The 24,770-nt window shown below is 33.3% G+C and overlaps 1 protein-coding gene across 1 annotated transcript in view; it reads right to left on the reverse strand.

The window, feature by feature from the left end:
* LOC122403624 (sodium/hydrogen exchanger 9B2) overlaps positions 1–14,984 on the reverse strand; it is a 221,689-nt gene extending 206,705 nt beyond the window's left edge. Inside the window, exons 1-2 of the mRNA XM_043407241.1 lie at positions 14,953–14,984; positions 12,932–13,196 (exon numbers count right to left, since the gene is read on the reverse strand). Coding sequence (XP_043263176.1) covers positions 12,932–13,196; positions 14,953–14,984 — 297 coding nt within the window. The remainder of the gene's footprint in view (positions 1–12,931; positions 13,197–14,952) is intronic.
* Between the last annotated feature and the right edge of the window lie 9,786 nt (positions 14,985–24,770).

Genomic DNA, 24,770 nt, shown 5'->3' on the forward strand with positions numbered 1-24,770 from the left:
CATAAACAAATAAATGTTAGCTTTCTTCAGAAAAATGCTGTTTTCAAATTGGACAAAAGAGTAACCTCAGTTAGAAAAATTAGAGCTAAATTCTAACCTCAGTTAGAAAAATTAAAGCTAAATTCTTATTTCAATCTTTGGACAGTGGAATATTTACACTCAAAAAATGGAAAGAGACATTTAATTCTTTTACTTCTTATATACTGCCAACCTAAATTATACGTCAAACACATTTTTGAAATAATTATTATCATAATTGCAATTATTTTCCCCATTTACAGAATTAAGATACATAAAAGATACAATTATAAAAGAAGTTTTATAACATAAACAAATAAATGATAGCCTTCTTCAGAAAAATGCTGTTTTCAAATTGGACAAAAGAGTAACCTCAGTTAGAAAAATTAGAGCTAAATTCTAACCTCAATTAGAAAAATTAAAGCTAAATTCTTGTTTCAATCTTTGGACAGTGGAATATTTGCACTCAAAAAATGGGAAGAGACATTTAATTCTTTTACTTCCTATACACTGCCAACCTAAATTATACGTCAAAAACATTTTTGAAATATTTATTATCATAATTGAAATTATTTTCCCCATTTTCAGAATTAAGATACATAAAAGATACAATTATAAAAGAAGTTTTATAACATTAACAAATAAATGTTAGCCTTCTTCAGAAAAATGCTGTTTTCAAATTGGACAAAAGAGTAACCTCAGTTAGAAAAATTGGAGCTAAATTCTAACCTCAATTAGAAAAATTAAAGCTAAATTCTTGTTTCAATCTTTGGACAGTGGAATATTTACACTCAAAAAATGAAAAGAAACATTTAATACTTTTACTTCTTATATACTGCCAACCTAAATTATACGTCAAAAACATATTTGAAATATTTATTATCATAATTGAAATTATTTTCCCCATTTACAGAATTAAGATACATAAAAGATACAATTATAAAAGAAGTTTTATAACATTAACAAATAAATGTTAGCCTTCTTCAGAAAAATGCTGTTTTCAAATTGGACAAAAGTCTAATCTCAGTTAGAAAAATTAAAGCTAAATTTGTATTTCAACTGTTGCACAATGGCGTATTTACACTCAAAAGTCGAAAAAAAACATTTAATTATTTTGAAATATTTACTATCGTGATTGAAATTATTGCTTTTCCCATTTGCAGAATTACGTTACATAAAAGATAAATCCATAAAAGAAGTTGTGCAACAAAAACAATTAAATATCAACCTTTATAAAAGAAATATTGTTTCCAAATAGGTCAATAGTATAAAAAAAATCACTAATAAAGTAGCTATAATAAAAATTGTTTTTATCAATGTCTAGTTAATTCGTAATTAAATGAACAATTTTGAAATTTGGTTTCGAAACAGGAACGTTGAAAATTTTCAACAACAAGAGTATGAGCATAGTCGATGTATTTCAGCGTAATCTAGAAGTTGGACAATTTTTAAGGTATCGATTAAATTTCATTGAAATTACTATAATTAAAAGTTTTACTATTTCCGTGGAAAGTTCGATTTAAGTTATAGGACAAGTCAATGAAAACACTGGGGGAGAAAAAATTGATAAGGACCGCTATTGAACTTCGACAACGATCGTTTCTTAAAATTGCTAAGGTATTGAAACTTTCGACTAGCTTCCTACACAAACAGTTGCGCGAAACGAGTAAAGTGCTTCTCGTTTCCGCCGGCGAAGTTTTCCTAATAAAAACAAAATCGACTATAGCGATATGAATTTAAGACCACTCTGCCTCAAAACTTTGTTGTAACATCCAAATGAACCGTCCAAAATCAGATATTAAAAAAAAGAATGTTTATTTATTAAAAATACAACGGTATTAAAATAATTATTATCAGGAAAATTTTTAATAATTTCTTTCCGACTGATTTTCAAATTAAGAATTCGCTTGTATATTAAAATTAATTTTGTAAATTGATTCCCTTGAAGGTTTAGAAATTATTATAGGCACATACTTAAAATAATTATTAAAATAATTATTAGCAGGAAAATTTTTAATAATTTCTTTCCGACTGATTTCCAAATTAAGAATTCGATTGTATATTAAAATTAATTTTATTAACTGATTCCCTTGAAGATTTAGAAATTATTATAGGCACATACACAAAATTAATGGCAAAATTTGAAACATAAATATAAGTTTCTGAAAAAAATTACGAACAGGATAAGTAATTCTAATTTAAATATGACTTTGTTAAAATAAAGTCGTAGAAGAATCAATTTTTATTATAATTAGTTTATAAATTAGTGACTTCTTTTTAATTAAGTTTATACTATTGGCCTATTTGGAAACAATATTTCTTTTATAAAGGTTTATATTTAATTGTTTATGTTGTGCAACTTCTTTTATGGATTTATCTTTTATGTAACGTAATTCTACAAATGGGAAAAGCAATAATTTCAATCACGATACTAAATATTTCAAAATAATTAAATGTTCTTTTTCGACCTTTGTGTGTAAATACGCCATTGTGCAACAGTTGAAATAAAAATTTAGCTTTAATTTTTCTAACTGAGATTAGACTTTTGTCCAATTTGAAAACAGCATTTTCCTGAAGAAGGCTAACATTTATTTGTTTATGTTATAAAACTTCTTTTATAATTGTATCTTTTATGTATCTTAATTCTGTAAATGGGGAAAATAATTTCAATTATGATAATAAATATTTCAAAAAAGTATTTGACGTATAATTTAGGCTGGCAGTGTATAAGAAGTAAAAGAATTAAATGTTTCTTTCCATTTTTTGAGTGCAAATATTCCACTGTCCAAAGATTGAAATAAGAATTTAGCTTTAATTTTTCTAAATGAGGTTAGAATTTAGCTCTAATTTTTCTAACTGAGGTTAGACTTTTGTCCAATTTGAAAACAGCATTTTCCTGAAGAAGGCTAACATTTATTTGTATATGTTACAAAACTTCTTTTATAATTCTATCTTTTATGTATTTTAATTCTGTAAAAGGGGGAAATAATTTCAATTATTATAATAAATATTTCAAAAATGTGTTTGACGTATAATTTAGGTTGGCAGTGTATAAGAAGTAAAAGAATTAAATGTTTCTTTCCATTTTTTGAGTGCAAATATTCCACTGTCCAAAGATTGAAATAAGAATTTAGCTTTAATTTTTCTAAATGAGGTTAGAATTTAGCTCTAATTTTTCTAACTGAGGTTAGACTTTTGTCCAATTTGAAAACAGCATTTTCCTGAAGAAGGCTAACATTTATTTGTTTATGTTATAAAACTTCTTTTATAATTGTATCTTTTATGTATCTTAATTCTGTAAATGGGGAAAATAATTTCAATTATGATAATAAATATTTCAAAAAAGTATTTGACGTATAATTTAGGCTGGCAGTGTATAAGAAGTAAAAGAATTAAATGTTTCTTTCCATTTTTTGAGTGTAAATATTCCACTGTCCAAAGATTGAAATAAGAATTTAGCTTTAATTTTTCTAAATGAGGTTAGAATTTAGCTCTAATTTTTCTAACTGAGGTTAGACTTTTGTCCAATTTGAAAACAGCATTTTCCTGAAGAAGGCTAACATTTATTTGTATATGTTACAAAACTTCTTTTATAATTCTATCTTTTATGTATTTTAATTCTGTAAAAGGGGGAAATAATTTCAATTATTATAATAAATATTTCAAAAATGTGTTTGACGTATAATTTAGGTTGGCAGTGTATAAGAAGTAAAAGAATTAAATGTTTCTTTCCATTTCTTGAGTGCAAATATTCCACTGTCCAAAGATTGAAATAAGAATTTAGCTTTAATTTTTCTAAATGAGGTTAGAATTTAGCTCTAATTTTTCTAACTGAGGTTAGACTTTTGTCCAATTTGAAAACAGCATTTTCCTGAAGAAGGCTAACATTTATTTGTTTATGTTATAAAACTACTTTTATAATTGTATCTTGTATGTATCTTAATTCTGCAAATGGGGAAAATAATTTCAATTATGATAATAAATATTTCAAAAATGTATTTGACATATAATTTAGGTTGGTAGTGTATAGGAAGTAAAAGAAATAAATGTTTCTTTTCATTTATTGAGTGTAAATATTCCACTGTCCAAAGATTGAAATAAGAATTTAGCTTTAATTTTTCTAAATGAGGTTAGAATTTAGCTCTAATTTTTCTAACTGAGGTTAGACTTTTGTCCAATTTGAAAACAGCATTTTCCTGAAGAAGGCTAACATTTATTTGTATATGTTACAAAACTTCTTTTATAATTCTATCTTTTATGTATCTTAATTCTGTAAATGGGTAAAATAATTTCAATTGAACTGATTTGAAATTGTTTTTTTTCGTCGAAAAATTTAGGCACCTTGGTCTGAATTAGGTCTGGGTTAGGTCTGGATTAGGTCTGGGTTAGGTCTGGATTAGGTCTGGGTTAGGTCTGGGTTAGGACTGGATTAGGTCTGGGTTAGGTTTGGGTCAGATCTGAAAGAAAAATTAGATTTTCGGTAAGAAATTTTTTCTCGAAAATGTGAAGGTTTTCGGGGGTATGTGCCCATATATCCATTTGAAACTCTTACAATGGGAATTACGCCACTTTCAAAATAAACTTTTTCATTACTACATTGACCAACAAATTTTCGTGTTACAAAAAAATTAAAACCTAATTAGATTTTCAGTAAAGAATTTTTTTCTCGAAAGTGCGTTTGATTTCGGGAGTATGTGTAATGATAAAAAATGATTGTAATTGACCCCTGTAACTAAATATGGTTTTTTTAGTGTGATTTTATATATTTTAATTTCATCTAAAAAGTTCAGTACCTACTCGAATTTTTTTCTCGAAAGTGGGTAGGATTTCGAAGGTATGTGTATTTACCAAAAATGATTTTAATTGGTCCCTGCAATCGAAGATAATTTTTCCAGGACGGTTTGAAATTTTTTAATTTAATTGTTAATAACTTTTTAACGAGGCCTCAGTCAAGAAACTGATATTCTTCATTTTCGTCTTATTTTGGCCTCTAGAATCTAATATTAAAATTTTTCAAAGGATTGGCCTAACACCCTGTATAATATGACGACTCCAGAATACATATGTTTCCGCCACAAAGTAGTGTCGTGTTGTTGGTTCGCCCGAGCGAAAAAGGCTTCTAGGGCAAAGGGTGAAACCCAAAAATAATTGTTTAAATGCTTTTGCAATAAAATTAGGCCCTTTACAATGTTTTACAAATTTTTTTTGAGACATATATATCTTTCTCCTAATGCGAAGAATAAGGCACCATCGCATACGCAACGATATATCGTCGTTGGCACTAAAAGGGTTAAACAAATATGTCGGAATCCATTAAACAGTTGTTGTTGTTCTAATTGAATGTTACTTCAGTTTGTGGTAATAAAGTTATATTGCCCCTTATCGATTCTTAAATTTAATCGATGCAAAGAATGTCATCGGAAACGCAAACGTACGTCTGGTTGGCGTTGACGTTTGAATGTGGCCTTTGAAGGTAGCCGAGTTGGTTGTCTGTTTACCGAAACTTTTAGAAAAAGAAGAGAATTGGAAAAGGGTGATCAGACGGAAAGGTTGTGCGAGAAAATCTAAATATTAGGTCGAGTCATAAATAACTTCCGTTTTTTTATCAGACATTTATTTTGCTCTCATTAAATAACAAAATTATATTAATTTATTATGTATTCACCACTATTATCTATCACCTTCTCCCATCTTCCTGGCAGTTTATCAATTCCTTCCTTGTAAAATGTGGTTGGTTTGGGCTGGAAGAAGTTTTCGACAGCCTGCCTGACTTGCTCTTCAGAATTGAAGGTTTTTCCATAAAAAAAGTTTTGTAAGGAACAGAAAAGGTGGTAATCTGCCGGGGTCAAGATCCGGGGAGTAAGGTGGATGTGGTAAAACAGACCATCCAAGCTCAAGAATTTTTTCTTGAATCACCCTTGCTGTATGTGATCGCGCATTGTCGTGTAAAAGAATGACGCTTTTGCGATTAACGAGTGCAGGACGCCTTTCATGGAGTTTCTCTTGCACTCTTTGCAACTGCTGAACGTATCTATCCGCAGTGATCGTTAAATTTGACTTCAACAACTCGTGGTGAATTATTCCTTGACAATCCCACCATACACACAATAAAATCTTTATGCCATGGATGTTTGCTTTCGGATCTGGTAGAGGTGGTTGATTCTTATCAAGCCACTGTCTTTTGCGGACTATATTGTCATAGAAAACCCATTTTTCATCGCCTGTTACAATCCTGTTTAAAAAAGGCTGAATTTTTACCCGTGAGAGCAGACTTGTGGCGATTGACATGCGATCTTATTTATTCCGTTCATTGAGATTGTGAGGTACCCATACTCCTAATTTGCTGACTTTCCCTAATTTCTCCAGGTGGCGGTTAACAGTTGATTGTGATGTATTCAACCTTTCTGATATACTTCTTGTTGATCGACGTGGATTTTGCTCCAATATTGCCTTTAAAAGGTGGTCGTCAAAGTCGGATGGACGTCCCGACCTCGGTTCGTCTTTTAAGGTCGTATCTCCAGAACGGAATTTTATAAACCAATTTCTAACTGCTCGAACAGTTATTAGTCCTTAACCATATACATACACTGCATATTTTTTCAGAAGTCGCCTTAGCACTATTGCCTTGCTTAAATTCCCAAAGCATTACACGACGAATATGTACTTTTTGACTCTCCATTTCAGAGGTTAAAAAAAAACAGTTTAACATAACGTGTATCACACAAAACAGTTGACAAAAGACTAACCGAAGCCTCGTCTATATAGTGAAAACGAAAACATGTTGTTATGGTAACTCACAGCGGGTAGATACGAACAATAGATTCTACTTAGCTGCATCGGAAGTTACTTATGACTCGACCTAATAGAAATCCTCGCAAAGGACTCATTAGTTTACGTTGAGCATTCTTTCGTTTCGTTTGAGTGTTTGAGTTAATTATTAGTTAAAGTTTATTTAGTTCGAAGTTTAGAAAAATGCTAACCGCCCAAATGCTAACCGCCCTAGGGAAGTGGTTCATGATTCCGCTTCTCCGACAAATAAATGAAAAAAAAAGAAAGAATTTAGTCGATAGATCGAGATCTACCGGAATTAAATCTAATCCAAAGTTCACCGAGCATCCCGACATTCTTACACGCGATTCCTCTCCGTCCGTTGTTCCCAATTTCGGCCAAATTGAACACAGCGGACTCTGTCCACGGAAATTTCAGTGGATCCCAGCGCGACCGTTGTAACTCGCCGCAATTACAAAGCACTGCTTGAACCACGATCCCATCTAATTCGCCAGTGTACCTTTTGTCGAATTTATTGTTATCGGTTTGTACCATGAGCGTTTCCCCTGTGCCTCTCAGAGCTGCCCCTTCGCGATTTTCGTATTTCACCTAGCTCGACCACGCGGACAAACCGCAGTCCGGGTCCTCTCGTTTCCTCCATCCAGCCGGAATAAAGCCGGCCATTCTTTGGTTGCGTTCGTTTTCCACATCGATTATGGAAACGCGACGAACCGTGTCGAAGGAATACAGATCGGACCATCTCGACCGTATTCGAACTAATTTCGTTGGATGCTTCCCGCCGTTTCTCGACGAACGCCTCTTCCGTGACAAAAATCCTCTTTCCTTCGTTGCTTCGAATTTGTTACGACGCGACATAACGATTACGATTTATTCCGTGTTGCAGCGTAACAGTAAATTGATAAAATACCTTTCATGCAATCAAGTTTTGCCTATAATCAAGTGTCATTAACACTTTACCGACCGGTAGCGGTTGATTAATCGGCTATCGGTCGGTAAACGTCGACCGATAAAACAGTTGATTAATAGGCTATTAGTCGGTAAGCGTTGGCCGGTAAAACAGTCGATTAATAGGCTATCGGTCGGTAAAGTGTTAACACGTTCACTGCCAGATTAAAACCGTACAATATTCTGCAAAAGTAAAATTTTGATTTTAGACCATTGTAAGCTAAATAACCTAAAATTTGTTTCGACACTTATTTTCGTGCGTTTTTTTTATGTTTAAAAAGTCATAACTTCTAACTAAACGGATTGGACGAATTTAATTTTTTCAAAATGGAAACAACGCGTATTTTAGTCAAGAATATTTAGAAATTCTAAGAATATTGGAAACGTTGTTCCCTAACACGTAAAGTTGGAAAATCCCCATGAAAGTGGTCCAATTTTCAAACAGCTATAACTCCTACAATAGTGAATATATTTCAATGAAACTTTTTTCTGAATTAGAGCTTATGAGTATCTACAAAAAAGTGTTAGACAACTTTTCTATAGGGCGTCAAACAAAATTACTAAAAATTAAGAATGAATTTTTAAGAAAAATCGACTGCTGAAAATTTTCGGCAAAAAAGAAAATTTCAAATTGTTCTGAAAAAATTATTTTTAGCTAGTGGAATTATTTACAATAATTTTTGGTGAATAGACGTATCTTCGAATTTCTACGCACTTTCCAGAAAAAAATTCTTTACCGAAAATACAATATCTGACTATAAATGAAATTTCATGCCTAATTCCCTTAATTTTCATGCCTATGTTTCAAAAGTCATAACTACTAATTAAACGGATTGGGCGACTTTAATATTTCAAAATGGAAACGACGCCTATTTTAGTTACGAATATTTAGAAATTCTATTATTAAATGAATCTTTATGTAATATTAGAAATAGAATATTTTTTCCTAATATACAGATAATATATATTTCAAATTATGAAAAATATATTTTTTTTCTTGCTATAAAATGAATCTTTATTTCATATTAGAAATAGAATATATTTTCCAAATATTCAGATAATATATATTTCATATTATGAAAAAAATATTTTTTCTTGTTATAAAATGAATCTTTATGTAATATCATAAATAGAATATTTTCTTTTGAATATGCAGGAAATATTTTATGTCTATCATGGATGAATATTTGTTCCAGAATATGATCCAAAGTAAATTGTTTACTTTTATTTTACTTTGAATTCGTGTATGTCACTTAATCGACATGTATTTATATTATAAGAACATTAATGCGACAAAGTTGTGTATGAAAATAATCGTGTAGCTCTTACGTCTTACGTAATATGATTCAATGCATAGAAAGTAATTGATATATATATAGAGATTAATTTTTTGTATAACTGTTTCTTTTTGAAGATTTTGTCGAATGCTATTTAAATATTTTTTCAAATATTGGATTCACATTGTTTGAATATTTACTTTTTTATTTTTTAAGTATCTAGTTTACATCCCCTGAATATTTAGCTTATATTCTTCAAACATTCAATTTATATTTTGTGTACATAGTTTTTTAATTATTTTAAAAAGTAATAAAACAAATGATATATTCTCTTCATGGTCTGGATTGTTTAGAAACTATTCCTTCGTACATTATCAACGATTGAACCATTAGTTTCATTATTATTTAAAAAAATAATAAATAAATGATATAATCTCTTCATAGTCTAGACTGTTTAGAAGCTGTTCCTTCGTACATTGTCAATGGTTGAACCATTAGTTTTATTATTATTTTAAAAAGTGATAAAATAAATAATATATTTTCTCCAGGTGTAGACTGTTTAGAAGCTGTTCCTTTGTATTAGGTCGTCCCATATGTTCGTGCCGAATTTTCTACTGCAACTTGAAGTAATATTTTAAACATGTAAGGAAGGCATCCTTAGTCTGTTTGAATGTGGCGCGTGAGTAGTATGTCGCGATCTCCATACGTGGCGCTAGAGTGACGAGTCGAGGGAGATGTGCCACGAGGGTAAATGCGACATTTATTTGAAAGAGTGATTAGTGTACAAGAAGGGTGTGAATAAGAACATTGAATGTTGTTTTATAATGTATTATTTATCGGTAGGTTGGTGGTGTAAAATAAGTAGAAGTGTTCTCTGTAAAAACAAAGACTTTTATTAAATTCAACGCAATGCAATATGACTACTTAATGAATTGACAGTCAATACTGCCTGTAAAAACAAAGAAACAACATTCAATGTTCTTATTCACACCCTTCTTGTACACTAATCGCTCTTTCAAATAAATGTCGCATTTACCCTCGTGGCACATCTCCCTCGACTCGTCACTCTAGCGCCACGTATGGAGATCGCGACATACTACTCACGCGCCACATTCAAACAGACTAAGGATGCCTTCCTTACAAACATATGATGGAATTTTATGAAAAATAGTAAACCTCTTCTCGTTCAACAACTCCTTCCCCTTCTTTTGGCAAAGCCATTGTATCGTCGCTCCAAAACTTGCTGGATATTTTATTCAAATTTAGTTTAACGCTTTTCATTAAAACGTTGACATTTTCAAATTGTTCATCCACTAATAAGCCTGGAGATTGTTATATTTTATATCTTATAAGATTCGGTTTTATCATATGCTAACAGAAATATTTACGCAATCAGGCTCTACCACGATTAAGAGAATTTTGTTCCATAAGCTAGTGTGGATTCCAAACTTCGAACTTTGACACAATATCTATTTCTTTCAAATTTCTATGAATTGTTGATGTTACTATGTTTGAAATTTCAGAAATCACCTAAACTGACAAATTTTCTTTGTTTTTTATTACATTACAAATTTTATCCTCATCAATTTCAGAATATTGAACGGCACGAACTTATGGGACGACCTAATATATATAGCAACCGAGGAGTCGGTCGAGCGCTTGTGAGAGCGCGAGCCCTCTGGTGGCGTGCATGGGAGGCGACGCCTCACGCCCTACCAAGGTGATGACGTTGAGGATTGGCTTGACCAATCCTCCCACCAGTTAGTTTTCGTCACCTTGGTAGGAAGAGTCGAGGTTAGGTTAAGGGTGGTAGTATTTTATTCAAATTTAGTTTAACGCTTTTCATTAAAACGTTGACATTTTCAAATTGTTTATCCACTAATAATCCTAGAGATTGTTATATTTTATATCTTATAAGATTCGGTTTTATCATATGCTAACAGAAATATTTACGCAATCAGGCTCTACCACGATTAAGAGAATTTTGTTCCATAAGCTAGTGTGGATTCCAAACTTCGAACTTTGACACAATATCTATTTCTTTCAAATTTCTATGAATTGTTGATGTTACTATGTTTGAAATTTCAGAAATCACCTAAACTGACAAATTTTCTTTGTTTTTTATTACATTACAAATTTTATCCTCATCAATTTCAGAATATTGAACGGCACGAACTTATGGGACGACCTAATACATTGTGAACGATTGAACCATTAGTTTAATTATTATTTTAAAAAGTGATAAAATAAATGATATATTTTCTCCTACTGTTGACTGTTTATAAGCTGTTCCTTTGTAAATTGTCTACAGTAAACGCAATAATCAATGTTTTTCTACGTAAATGTAGAAGGAGAATGAGAATTATCGACGTCTTTTGAAACGAAACGGGGAAACACGCAGTGCTCGAAGCGCTTTTACCAGAAAATTTCTTAATAGCATACGCTGGTAAGCTGCGTAACACGATGTCGTTCACAAAGAAGCAATTTGCTTTGTTTTAACCTTGTTGCAAATTTTTCTTGCATCCTCCCGCGCGCAATTACGCCCCGAGCAAACGCGAAATTACACCGGCAGAGCAAACCAGTGTTCAAAAGAAACTTAATTAGTGTCGAGGAGTCGCTTTCGGGAAGTTTAGCACACGGTGTTCCGCGTGTCACGCTGCGACGAACAGATTCAACTTCGTTACATTACTTACGAATGCATCCCCGATGAGCAAAAGTACCGCGTTTTAAAGGGATCTAATTGGACACGCGGAATCTTGTGTCGGGTGGGGCGACTTATGTTTCCGTCAAACAATGCGGTCGCGATTCTTCCAAAGACTTGCTTCTCTTCGTTAATTAGTTCTCGACAGTATCGATCGTTCGAATTAATTATTAGAGACTCGAGTGACACTCTTCGTTGACGAGTATCTCCGTTTCTTAGACGCAGATTTTCCAAAGCAATCTTATTATCTTTCTTTGCTACGTTCATTCGTTTTAGATTTCTACTTTACTGTAAATTTTATAATGCATGTGTGAAATTAAAATAAATGAGTAACTCAAACTATGTAATAGGAAGGAGACAATTTTGGAAGAAAACGTGTTTAGAATCGAAGAAGATCTCGTGGAAAAATAGTAAGAAAAAATACTGAAAAGCAATTGTCGACTATTTTGGCTACGAACCCAAATTATCGAGCTTCTTAACAAGTCCAAGAAGTCTTATATGATTTTCAATTGTCGTGTGTGATAGATTTAACTGTTTTGCAATCTCTCGCGCAATTATATGACTATTCGATTCAATTATGGCTCTCATTTTGTCATCATCGACTCTTCAGAAGGTCGACCAGAACGTTGGTCACCTTTCAGTGAGAAATCTCCAGAACGAAATTTTTTAAACCAATTCTGACACGTGGTTTTTGTTAAACAATCAACACTATAAACTTCATATATCTCTTTGTGAGCCTCAGCCACTTTCTTGCCTTTATGAAAATAAAGAAGTAAAATGTGTCGAAAATGCTTATTTTTGCACTCCACGTTGTAAACAAAATTACACGGAATTTGTTTCTATAGTAACCTAAAGGTATCGACTACCAAATCTCAAAAGAAAAAAATTCTAACATTGACGAAAGAATAACGAAACAAACATAACGCTATCTACTGGTGCAACCTGAAATCACTTTCTTGCCAACCCAATAGTTTGTATGTTATATTCTTGTCACTCATGAATGGAAGAACAATTTCAATTTAAAAAATAGAGTATTTTGAATCGTGTAAATTTAAATACATATAGCCAGTTACTAGATCATCACTCTGCACAATGATCTTATTAAAAAATATGAAACGAAACAGATTGCCATGTGCATCGATTAAAATCGTTTATATTAGGATTTGAATTACATACGTTTAGAACGATCGTTAAATCTTACCTTGGCAACTCCGTAACCCTTGCCACGTAGCCTGAAGAGACAAGGCACCACGACAGCTGGTGAAACAGCAGCTACGACACTCCCGAGCAGAAAACCCCATATCCAGGGCAAGCCAAGCAGATATTTTGTCAGCATGGCCACCACAACTGCCTCGACGACCCATGGAATTAAACCGAGTTTCGGTACAGTGACCTTCAACCTCTTCAGGGCGTTCGGGTCCAAATCGAGACCTGCTCTGGTGAGGATGATGACCAGAGCGATTTTTCTGAAACAGAAAACAAGAACATGGCGTTGTTAAATTTGTTTAGAAATTTTTGTAAAAATTAAATATTTCACCCTCTTCGAATCAAGAATTTTCTTACAAAATTAACAGTTCGTCTCTTTCCTTTTTGAATTTGAAGGTTAAAAGCGTCGTTCAACGCAAGAGTTTTAGTAAGATTTATAGATTGGTTGATTGGAATTAAAAGCGAGTAATAAATGGATACTTTCTTTTTTAACACATTGTTTTTAGGCAATTGGAACCTTTATTTATAGAGTTGAAAACTAGCATACTTGATGGTAGGTACAGTGGCTCACGAAAGTATTCGAACGCTTACATATGTAAACTTGAATGATTGAACCGAAATAATGTACATTAAAGCAATTTGCTGAAACAAGTAGATGTCGATAGGAAGATGGAAGTCTCAAGATTATGACAGTAATATTTGAAAAGGATTCAACAACATAAAGAGAAGTTATGATACATTTATTAGAAACAGGCATGGTAAGCGGCTCACAAAAGTATTCGAACTCTGTAACACTGTTGATAGTTTTTCATCTTCCTTTGCACCGAATGTAAACATCATTGCTAAATGAAAATATTGGTACGTTCGCTTGACGTTAGGATATCGTTTCAGTAGCAGTAACGTAAAAGTGTGCACAATAGTATTTAAAATGAACACCAAAAAGTCTGAAACCAAAACGTGTGAAAGAGAAATAATATTACGATTGCATGAGGATGGCAAATCGTATAACGAGATTTCCGGGATTGTGAACAGAAGTAAGTCTACGATACATTACATCATAAAAAAGTCAAAGAATGAGGGAACACTTGCAAACGAAGCTCGATCAGGTCGACCAAAGAAATTGACTGGAAGAGAGGAGAAAGTTATCATTCGCGAATTAAAAAAGAATCCTACTATATCCGCTCCTTGACTCGCAAATATGGTAACTGATATGTTTCATAAAGAAGTTCAATTATGTCGACGAATCTTACGAAACAATGATTTTCATTGGCAGAATACCGCGAAAGAATATATTAATGCAGTAAATCGTAAAAAAAGATTGACTTTTGCGAAAACCTACATTAATAAAGATAATTCTTTTAGGGATAAAGTCATCTTTTCGGACGAGTCAAAGTTTAATATTTTTGGCTCAGATGGTAAAAATTATGTGTGGAGAAAACCAAATACAGAATTGGAAATTCGACATTTACATCGAACAATGAAACACGGAGGTGGTTCGGTCATGGTATGGTGGCACCGGAAAATTAATATTTATTGACGGATTACTTGATAAATATAAGTATTTAAATATTTTAAAGAATAATCTTAAAGAAAGTGCCAGTAAACTAGGATTATTGGAAGATTTCTACTACCAACAAGATAATGATGCATACTGCTAAAATTGTAAAAGAATGGATCGTATATAACACACCACACACGTTAATTACTCCACCGAAAAGTTCAGACGTAAATCCGATTGAAAATTTATGAAATCATAAAAAGATTAAATAAATTTGAAATAACACCAAAGCAAACACTGAAAAATAAAATTATAGAAATATGGAATTCCATTGAGTTTAGTTTTACAAATTCATTGGTTTATAGTATGGAACGTCGGCTAAGAGACATTATAACTGCTAAAGATGGTCCAACAAAATATTAATATTAAATAATTGAATAATACATGTAGCGTTCGAATACTTTTGCGAGTCACTTACCATGCGTGTTTCTAATAAATGTATCATAACTCCTACTTACGTTGTCGAATCCTTTTCAAATTTTACTGGCATAATCTTAAGACTTCCATCTTCCTATCGACATCTACTTGTTTCAGCAAATTGCTTTAACGTACATTATTTCGGCCATTCAAGTTTTGCATATGTAAGCGTTCGAATACTTTCGTGAGCCACTGTACGTATCTAGATTCTTTGAATTTACAAAATTAAATAAACATAAAATTTTGTGAATTCTTTTATACATCCACAGGTACAATAACGCCTATTTTACATTAGTCGTTTCAACTTTGTATTGTATTTATAGGATTTTCAACAATTTCAAAAGATCTTAGTTCATGATATAACGAAACTTATCTATATTAACACTTTCGCTGCCACGTCACCCATATATGGGTGACAAGACTTTCTCACTATGGGACTAAAACAATTTATACCCTAAAATTAAAATTGAAATGTTAAATAAATTTGTATAGGACGAAGTTCAACGTAGTTACGAAAATAAGTACCAAAGACAAATTTTAAGTTATACAGTTTACAATTATTTAAAATCGAAGCTTTGATCTCGTAGAAAATTGTACGGTTTTGGTGTGGCAGTCAACGTGTTAAGAATGTCTCTGGTTTTTGGATTGTTCGCAAAATATTACCTACGCAGTGTACGTAAAAACTGTTGTTCGGTAATCAACAAAAACTGGGTAATCAATGGATATTAAGCGTTGCAAAAATTCGTAAATATAGTTAAATATATAATAAATATATCCACAAAGCCTGGAATTAATCGCACTTTAATAGCCCGCAAGAAAAAATTATAAAGAAACATCTTTTTTCCCTGCCTACAAGGAAGAATGGCCCCCTTAAAGGGGCATAAAATGTTTAGAAATTAGTTCTCTCTCGTAGAAAATTCTGAACACTGATAGAAAAATGTGGGTAAAGTAGCGGTATAAATTGCTGGCTGCAAAGACATTCCATTTCTAATAAATGTATCATAACTACTACTTACGTTGTTGAATCCTTTTCAAATTTTACTGGCATAATCCTAAGACTTCCATCTTCCTATTGACATCTACTTGTTTCAGCAAATTGCTTTAATGTACATTATTTCGGCCATTCAAGTTTGCATATGTAAGCGTTCGAATACTTTCGTGAGCCACTGAACGTACGTCTCCTGATATACTCGATGGGGAACAATTATACCGATCTTGTAGAAACTATAGCGTTGCTAGGATGATAGTGTTTGGAATTCCAAACATTTTATATTGTAGGACGTGTCATGTATTTTGAATATTCCTTAAATTACTTGAATGTATAATACATAATTTCGTCATCTGCCAACTGTACCTCTACTACCTAGATGACAATAGGAATTGCCGTACAATTATCCAGTGCATACTTAATTAGTTTCAATTGCTCCTTAGGACTGCGGACAACTACCCCCGTACAAACCCTCAGTGGGTGGGATTTGTAGTTTCGGGAGGACTGGCCCACGAGGGATGGACAAACTTCTGATTTGCAAATAGAATCCTCCTATTTTTGAACTCGGTATTTAATCGAGCACAGAACCGAACGAGCTCAATTACAAGTTACAATTTACACCAGTTACAGTTACAAAAGAAGAGTTACATCAGTTACATCAGTTAGAATAGTTTCATCAGTTAGAACAGTTACACCAGCTACAAGAGAATAGATCAAAGAGTACGAGTACGAACAGTATACCAGAGTGCAATAGAACACAATTTGAACGGATTTGATTTCAAGAACTTTATGAACCATTATATCATTGTTACATTATTTCGGCCATTCAAGTTTGCATATGCAAGCGTTCGAATACTTTCGTGTGCCACTGCATGTTTGTAAGATTTAACTGGGAATATTTTTAAATCGCCATGTTTTGTGTTAAGAAACGAGGATACAAGTTTTATTTAGAAGTTATCGGTAAATTCCTTTCTTCTCGAAGAAGAAACATATAGAATTGTTATCTTGTTTAATTTGTTCCATTTTACACAGCAGCAGGTAAAGAAATCTAGAGAATGTTGTTTGATTCGATTGAATCGCATTTTATCGATTGTACGAACAGTATACAAGAGTGCAATAGAACACAATTTGAACGGATTAGATTTCCAGATCTTTATGAACCATTACATCATTGTTACATTTTTCTGTTAACTCGTGTATCATTATATCTTTGCTAATAAATTAAAGTATTTGTAAATAGTTATTATAATTATCCATTTGCTACATCATAAATCGACTCCACGAACTTTGCCAACAGATAGTATGCGAGATAGCAAGAGTTCTGAGCCTGTTAGTGGACTCATTAGTAATTCAACACTTTAGATACTATAATATAATATTTGCTGTATTAGTAAAACAACAATATAATGAAGTAGTGTAATAATACTGCAAAACATACGTAAATTACTTTCGTCATAGTAATGGAGAATCGACAAAAATGTATTTACGATTAATTATTATCGTTTCCTTGATTTCTATTTGTTCAAATTTGTACTAGATTTCAGAGAAACGTTTTGATAAAAAGAAAAGGAAAGGAAAGTGGATAAAGGGTTTTGTGCAAGGCAAGCAATGTCTGCCACCTTAGAAAGTATTGAGGTTACTATTGAATCTAAGGAGGTCAATGAACTCGCGACATGAACAATAAAAAAAAACAAACCACTGTGGCGGCTGAAAATAAAGGCAATTTTCAAGAATTTTTTGGACATAACTATGAAACTTTTTCTAATAAATGTTAAATGCTTTCGAAAATACATTTCTTGAACTAGTTCTTGTAAAAATGTCGTATAAAAATATTAATTATTATAGCCATAATAGGAACCAGAGGCCTCCAAAAATTTCTTAGAAACGGGCGAACATGTAATTTTTTACTGCAAGTTGTAAAACAAGAAATCATGCAATTTTCATAAAGTATAAGACAGCAACTTCAGTTGCACGTACGGATTTTTAAAAATAATTATTTATTATAAAATGGTGGAACTTTGAAAGTAAAATCTCTAAAAACTGTGACAAAATCAATATTTCATTTAACACCACGTCGAAACTAATTATTTGGTTTTGGCTGTGAGAGCCCCCGTCATCTACATTTTATTTATATAATTTGCAAGAGTATTTTACGGTTAAACAGGCATTTAATAGTAATGACATACTAAATTATGACCAAAACTGAGGCATTTTCTCAAGATAGGGCAATAAGTTCTAGTTTTGACTTTTTTACAAGGATTAACTAAATGTTTTTATTATTCAATTTTCCTTATCATATATTTACCTTGCCCTAAATATATACTTACTTATTATACAGAGTGGGGCAATAACTATGTCCACCTTGAATATCTTCCCCAAATGAAAAATATGCCCCACCCTGTATATTCAGTAAACATATACGTATAGAAAATACAGTGGAAACGTTTAAAATATATAGGTATCTAAATTGATTTATTTATTTTTTTAATTAGTACACGACAAGCAATTTATTATCAAGTCATTGAAAATAAATCTTTGCCTTAAGGATTTATTTATAACCTCGTTTTACGACAAGTTATCAGTCCCTAATCGGTTGATAAGTGTTAAAAAATATACAGTTCAAATGTGTTTGAAATCTCATTGGTTTATTTGATTTATGGCACTATACGATATAAAATTGTAAATCGCGACTTGTAGGTGTATAATCCCGGAACGTTTGTCTCAGACAAGCTATCATCGAGAGATAAAATGCAATTCAATCGAATCAAACAACATTCTCTAGATTTCTTTACCTGCTGCTGTGTACAATGGAACAAATTAAACAAGATAACAATTCTATATGTTTCTTCTTCGAGAAGAAAGGAATTTACCGATAAGTTCTAAATAAAACTTGTATCCTCGTTTCTTAACACAAAACATGGCGATTTAAAAATATTCCCAGTTAAATCTTACAAACATACAGTGGCACACGAAAGTATTCGAACGCTTGCATATGCAAACTTGAATGGCCGAAATAATGTAACAATGATATAATGGTTCATAAAGTTCTTGAAATCTAATCGGTTCAAATTGTGTTCTATTGCACTCTTGTATACTGTTCGTACTCGTACTCTTTGATCTATTCTCTTGTAACTGATGTAACTGTTCTAATTGATGAAACTATTCTAACTGATTTAACTGATGTAACTCTTCTTTTGTAACTGTAACTGGTGTAAATTGTAACTTGTAATTGAGCTCGTTCGGTTCTGTGCTCGATTAAATACCGAGTTCAAAAATAGGAGGATTCTATTTGCAAATCAGAAGTTTGCCCATCCCTCGTGGGCCAGTTCTCCCGAAACTACAAATCCCACCCACTGAGGGTTTGTACGGGGGTAGTCGTCCGCAGTCGTAAGGAGCAATTGAAACTAATTAAGTATGCACTGGCTTAATTGTACGGCAATTCCTATTGTCATCTAGGTAGTAGAGGTACAGTTGGCAGATGACCAAATTATGTACATTCAAGTAATTTAAGGAATATTGAAAATACATGACACGTCCTACAATATAAAATGTTTGGAATTCCAAACACTATCATCCTAGCAACGCTATAGTTTCTACAAGATCGGTATAATTGTTCACCATCGAGTATATCAGGAGACGTACGTTCAGTGGCTCACGTTAGTATTCAAACGCTTACATATTCAAACTTGAATGGCCGAAATAATGTACATTAAAGCAATTTGCTGAAACAAGTAGATGTCAATAGGAAGATGGAAGTCTTAGAATTATGCCAGTAAAATTTGAAAAAGATTCAACAACGTAAGTAGTGGTTATGATACATTTATTAGAAATGGATTGTCTTTGCAGCCAGCAACTTATACCGCTACTTTACCCACATTTTTCTATCAGTGTTCAGAATTTTCTACGAGAGAGAACTAATTTCTAAACATTTTATGCCCCTTTAAGGGGGCCATTCTTCCTTGTAGGCAGGAAAAAAAGATGTATCTTTATAACTTTTTTTTTGCGGGCTATTAAAGTGCGATTAATTCCAGGCTTTGTGGATATATTTATTATATATTTAACTATATTTAAGAATTTTTGCAACGCTTAATATCCATTGATTACGCAGTTTTTGTTGATTAACGAACAACAGTTTTTACGTACACTGCGTAGGTAATATTTTGCGAACAATCCAAAAACCAGAGATATTCTTAACACGTTGACTGCCACACCAAAACCGTACAATTTTCTACGAGATCAAAGCTTCGATTTTAAATAATTGTAAACTGCATAACTTAAAATTTGTCTTTGGTACTTATTTTCGTAACTACGTTGAACTTCGTCCTATACAAATTTATTTAACATTTCAATTTTAATTTTAGAGTATAAATTGTTTTAGTCCCATAGTGAGAAAGTCTTGTCACCCATATATGGATGACGTGACAGCCAAAGTGTTAATATAGATAAGTTTCGTTATATCATGAACTAAGATCTTTTGAAATTGTTGAAAATCCTATAAATACAATACAAAGTTGAAACGACTAATGTAAAATAGGCGTTATTGTACCTGTGGATGTATAAAAGAATTCACAAAATTTTATGTTTATTTAATTTTGTAAATTCAAAGAATCTAGATACGTACAGTGGCTCACGAAAGTATTCGAACGCTTACATATGCAAACTTGAATGGCCAAAATAATGTACATTAAAGCAATTTGCTGAAACAAGTAGATGTCAATAGGAAGATGGAAGTCTTAGAATTCTTCTGGTAGAACAATCGTTGATCGTGGTCGTGCTTATCGCACAGCCACTCTGTGCTCCTAACCCTTAGTTGAACACTCAGAAGCTGGTGCTTCTGATACGCAGAATGTCTTCGTGCGGAGACTAACTAGTGATCAAGTTACTTGTCCAAGAGTAATCTGACGAAAAGTCCTGAATTTTCCCGTAAGGAAGCCTCGGTTTCCCCTGCCAAGGTGACAACGACGAACATTGAATACCGGAGGGAGGATTGGTCAAACCAATCCTCATCGTCGTCACCTTGGCAGGGCGGTTCCTAACAATTAGCAACATTCCCGCCCACCCTGCCGTCCAGTGTCCAGGTAGACCATGCAGGAGTGAGCGAGAACGCTGCGTTGTTATTAATTTTTGGGAAATACCCGACGACCGCGAGACCCCGGTGGACCGCAGCTGTGCGCCAACGCGGGTTTACGATACGTCAATCGCTATTGAGGCAAGGAAGAGCTCCAAGGATTCCAAGTCCCGTGTAGAGTTTGGAGATTCCTTAACGACCATATCCTAATTCATCAAGTAAAAATGTCTTGAAGGCCTAATCCTCAAAATAGCGTAAAGTCACGTACGTATCATAAACCCGCTCGCTATACCGACCCTGAACAGGATTATGCCAGTAAAATTTGAAAAAGATTCAGCAACGTAAGTAAGAGTTATGATACATTTATTAGAAACACGCATGGTAAGTGAATCGCAAAAGTATTCGAACGCTACATGTATTATTAAATTATTTAATATCAATATTTTGTTGGACCATCTTCAGCAGTTATAATGTCTCTCAGCCGACGTTCCATACTATAAACCAATGATTTTGTAAAACTACACTCAATAGAGTTCCATATTTCTATAATTTTATTTTTCAGTGTTTGCTTCGATGTTATTTGAAATTTAATTAATCTTTTTCCGATTTCATAAATTTTCAATCGGATTTACGTCTGAACTTTGCGATGGAGTAATTAACGTGTGTGGTGTGTAATATACGATCCATTCTTTTACAATTTTAGCAGTATGCTTCATTATCTTGTTGGTAGTGGAAATCTTCCAATAATCCTAGTTTAGTGGCACTTTCTTTAAGATTATTCTTTAGAATATTTAAATACTTATATTTATCAAGTATTCCGTCAATAAATATTAAATTTCCGGTGCCACCATACCATGACCGATCCACCTCCGTGTTTCACTGTTCGATGTAAATGTCGAATTTCCAATTCTGTATTTGGTTTTCTCCACACATAATTTTTACCATCCGAGCCAAAAATATTAAACTTTGACTCGTCCGAAAAGATGACTTTATCCCAAAAAGAATTATCTTTGTTAATGTAGGTTTTCGCAAAAGCCAATCTTTTTTACGATTTGCTGTATTAATATATTCTTTCGCGGTACTCTGCCATGAAAATCATTGTTTCGTAAGATTCGTCGACATAATTGAACTTCTTTATGAAACATATCAGCTAGCATATTTGCGAGTCGAGGAGCGGATATAGTAGGATTCTTTTTTAATTCGCGAATGATAACTTTCTCCTCTCTTCCAGTCAATTTCTTTGGTCGACCTGATCGAGCTTCGTTTGCAGGTGTTCCCTCATTCTTTGACTTTTTATGATGTAATGTATCGTAGACTTACTTCTGTTCACAATCCCGGCAATCTCGTTATACGATTTGCCGTCCTCATGCAATCGTAATATTATTTCTCTTTCACACTTTTTGGTTTCAGACTCTTTGGTGTTCATTTTAAATACCATTGTGCACACTTTTACGTTACTGTTACTGAAACGATATCCTAACGTCAAGTGAACGTACCAATATTTTCATTTAGCAATGACGTTTACATTCGGTGTAAAGGAAGATGAAAAACTATCAACAGTGTTACAGAGTTCGAATACTTTTGTGAGTCGCTTACCATGCCTGTTTCTAATAAATGTATCATAACTTCTCTTTACGTTGTTGAATCCTTTTCAAATTTTACTGGCATAATCTTGAGACTTCCATCTTCCTATCGACATCTACTTGTTTCAGCAAATTGCTTTAATGTACATTATTTCGGTTCAATCATTCAAGTTTGCATATGTAAGCGTTCGAATACTTTCACGAGCCACTGTATGTAGTTTCGGAAAGACCTGACGTTTCCTATCGCGTAACGATATCGTCTTTCAAATGTCGGGGAACATTCACACCGGTTGCCATCAACAGATGCCGACTCGAAGTTCGTTGAAGATGTACGGGGTACCGTTGCGGAAGGAAATTTCTCCCGAACGAAGCCTTCGACAAGCAGATCAGCTTTGAAGGAAGAGGGGTCACTTGTGGTCTGGGTCTCCGCTTTGAAGACGTGTCCCCCGTGTTCTGTCGCGAGGTAGAAACGCGCGGGGGTTATCGCTCGAGTTTGCGTTTCCCGGTGTAAATTCGACGTGCTCCCTCCTCCAGATTGCCGATGCCTTGCTTGCAGAAGCACTCGGTTACCCGACCGGGACCGTACCCTCGCCCCGAGAAACTCGTAATAGGATAAGTTTCGAACGGTCTGCCTGCCTCCACGAACCGGTTTCGCAAAGTTCGAGACCAGGCCGTCTTTAACGTTCCACGGGAACCGAGTTTTCATCGAGTACGTTCCACGTTTTCCAGATTCGGAGAACCACCGTCATTTTCATTTACATAGCGACACGGGGACGGACGATTTCGCCCGGGGAAACGCTGACTGTTCTACCTGTTTCCTCATCGGACGTGTTTGCATGCTTCTGACAACGGAAGTCTCAGACCTGTGATCCCCTGGAGACTTCGACAGATCGATAGATTCGAATCTACGATATGCAAGCAACCACAATTATAGATGACCAGCCAATTTAGAGAAAACTTGTTTTTATATGAAACTAGAGAATTCGTAAGTTCAATATCGATATTCTGAACATTGCATGAATTAATAAGTTTTAACGATTACTGCAAGAGACTTCTGTTCACACTGTTTAAATTCCGTGTGTATTTTCCGGTAGACGAGTAACGTATCTGAGATATGCAGTAACGAGAATTAAACATTTATCAAAATATTTAATAATATTTAATTTTTTTAAAACGATATTGCCCTTCATTTTACGGGAATTTTATTCCATTCATACGTTAATACAAAAATTGTTTCAGTAGCCAGATGATTCTTTTATTCAAACGTACCATTATGTAATAACAAAGTTAACCATTTATCGAACTGTACATGTTGCGTTAATTTTACGCGACTACTTCGAAAACGAGGCCAGAAAGCTACGAGATTCAAATATCGGAAGAAATTTCGATAGAGTTTCCAGGGAACTAACGGGATAAAGAACAAAGACAATTTCAATTCGCCGATCGAACGCTATGGCTGAACTTTTTCTCAAAATCGATACGCTTGCGAATACTCGCTCGAGGATCGTCGATGAGAAAGTTTGGAATAAATGTTACACGCGTGCGCAAATTTCGGTGGAACTTGTCGAGTTTCTTCCTAGAAACTCTAATGAAAATAATATAATGCTAAATTGGTTCATGGGTTGTAACGAAAATACGGAAACAATGAGTGAACGAGCTTGTACTGTTAGGTTTCGTTAATTAATGCAGAATAATGTTGAATTAATGCATAATTTCGTTTAGTCTGACCAAACTAAAATTATTTTATCACTCTTTTTAAAGTTTCCTGTGTTATTTTATGTATAAAAATATTTAAAGTTGATCGAGACAGTTTGAAACGTCTGCAAACCGATTTCAAAATCATCGTTTCGACACTTTTCGCGTATTAAAAAATGTCTTTCTCCATTTTACAGATGTCCACGATTACAATTGGAGATCGAAGGTGAAACAACCATGTCTTGTGACTTCTTGTCGTTCCACTGATAAATATCGTATCACGTGTAGATCATTTTTCAACGATGGTTTATCAGAATCTCGTGATTTTAGGGATTCTCCAAGCATTAAGCTTTCATTTTAGATAATCGATCTAATACATCGAGATATAATGCTTTTGCAATTTGTCACACGTACTTAGCAACCACCGATATCTCCAAATTTTTTAGTATCGATAAAATCGATAGTTTCTTTGGAACCAAATTTTTGTTTACTATCGTCACCTAAATGAAGAAGGTGAATAAAATT

This window comes from Colletes gigas, unplaced genomic scaffold (genome assembly GCF_013123115.1).
Source record: "Colletes gigas isolate AHSC1104 unplaced genomic scaffold, ASM1312311v1 Colletes_gigas_Sc00064, whole genome shotgun sequence".
Classification (NCBI taxonomy): Eukaryota; Metazoa; Arthropoda; class Insecta; order Hymenoptera; family Colletidae; genus Colletes; species Colletes gigas.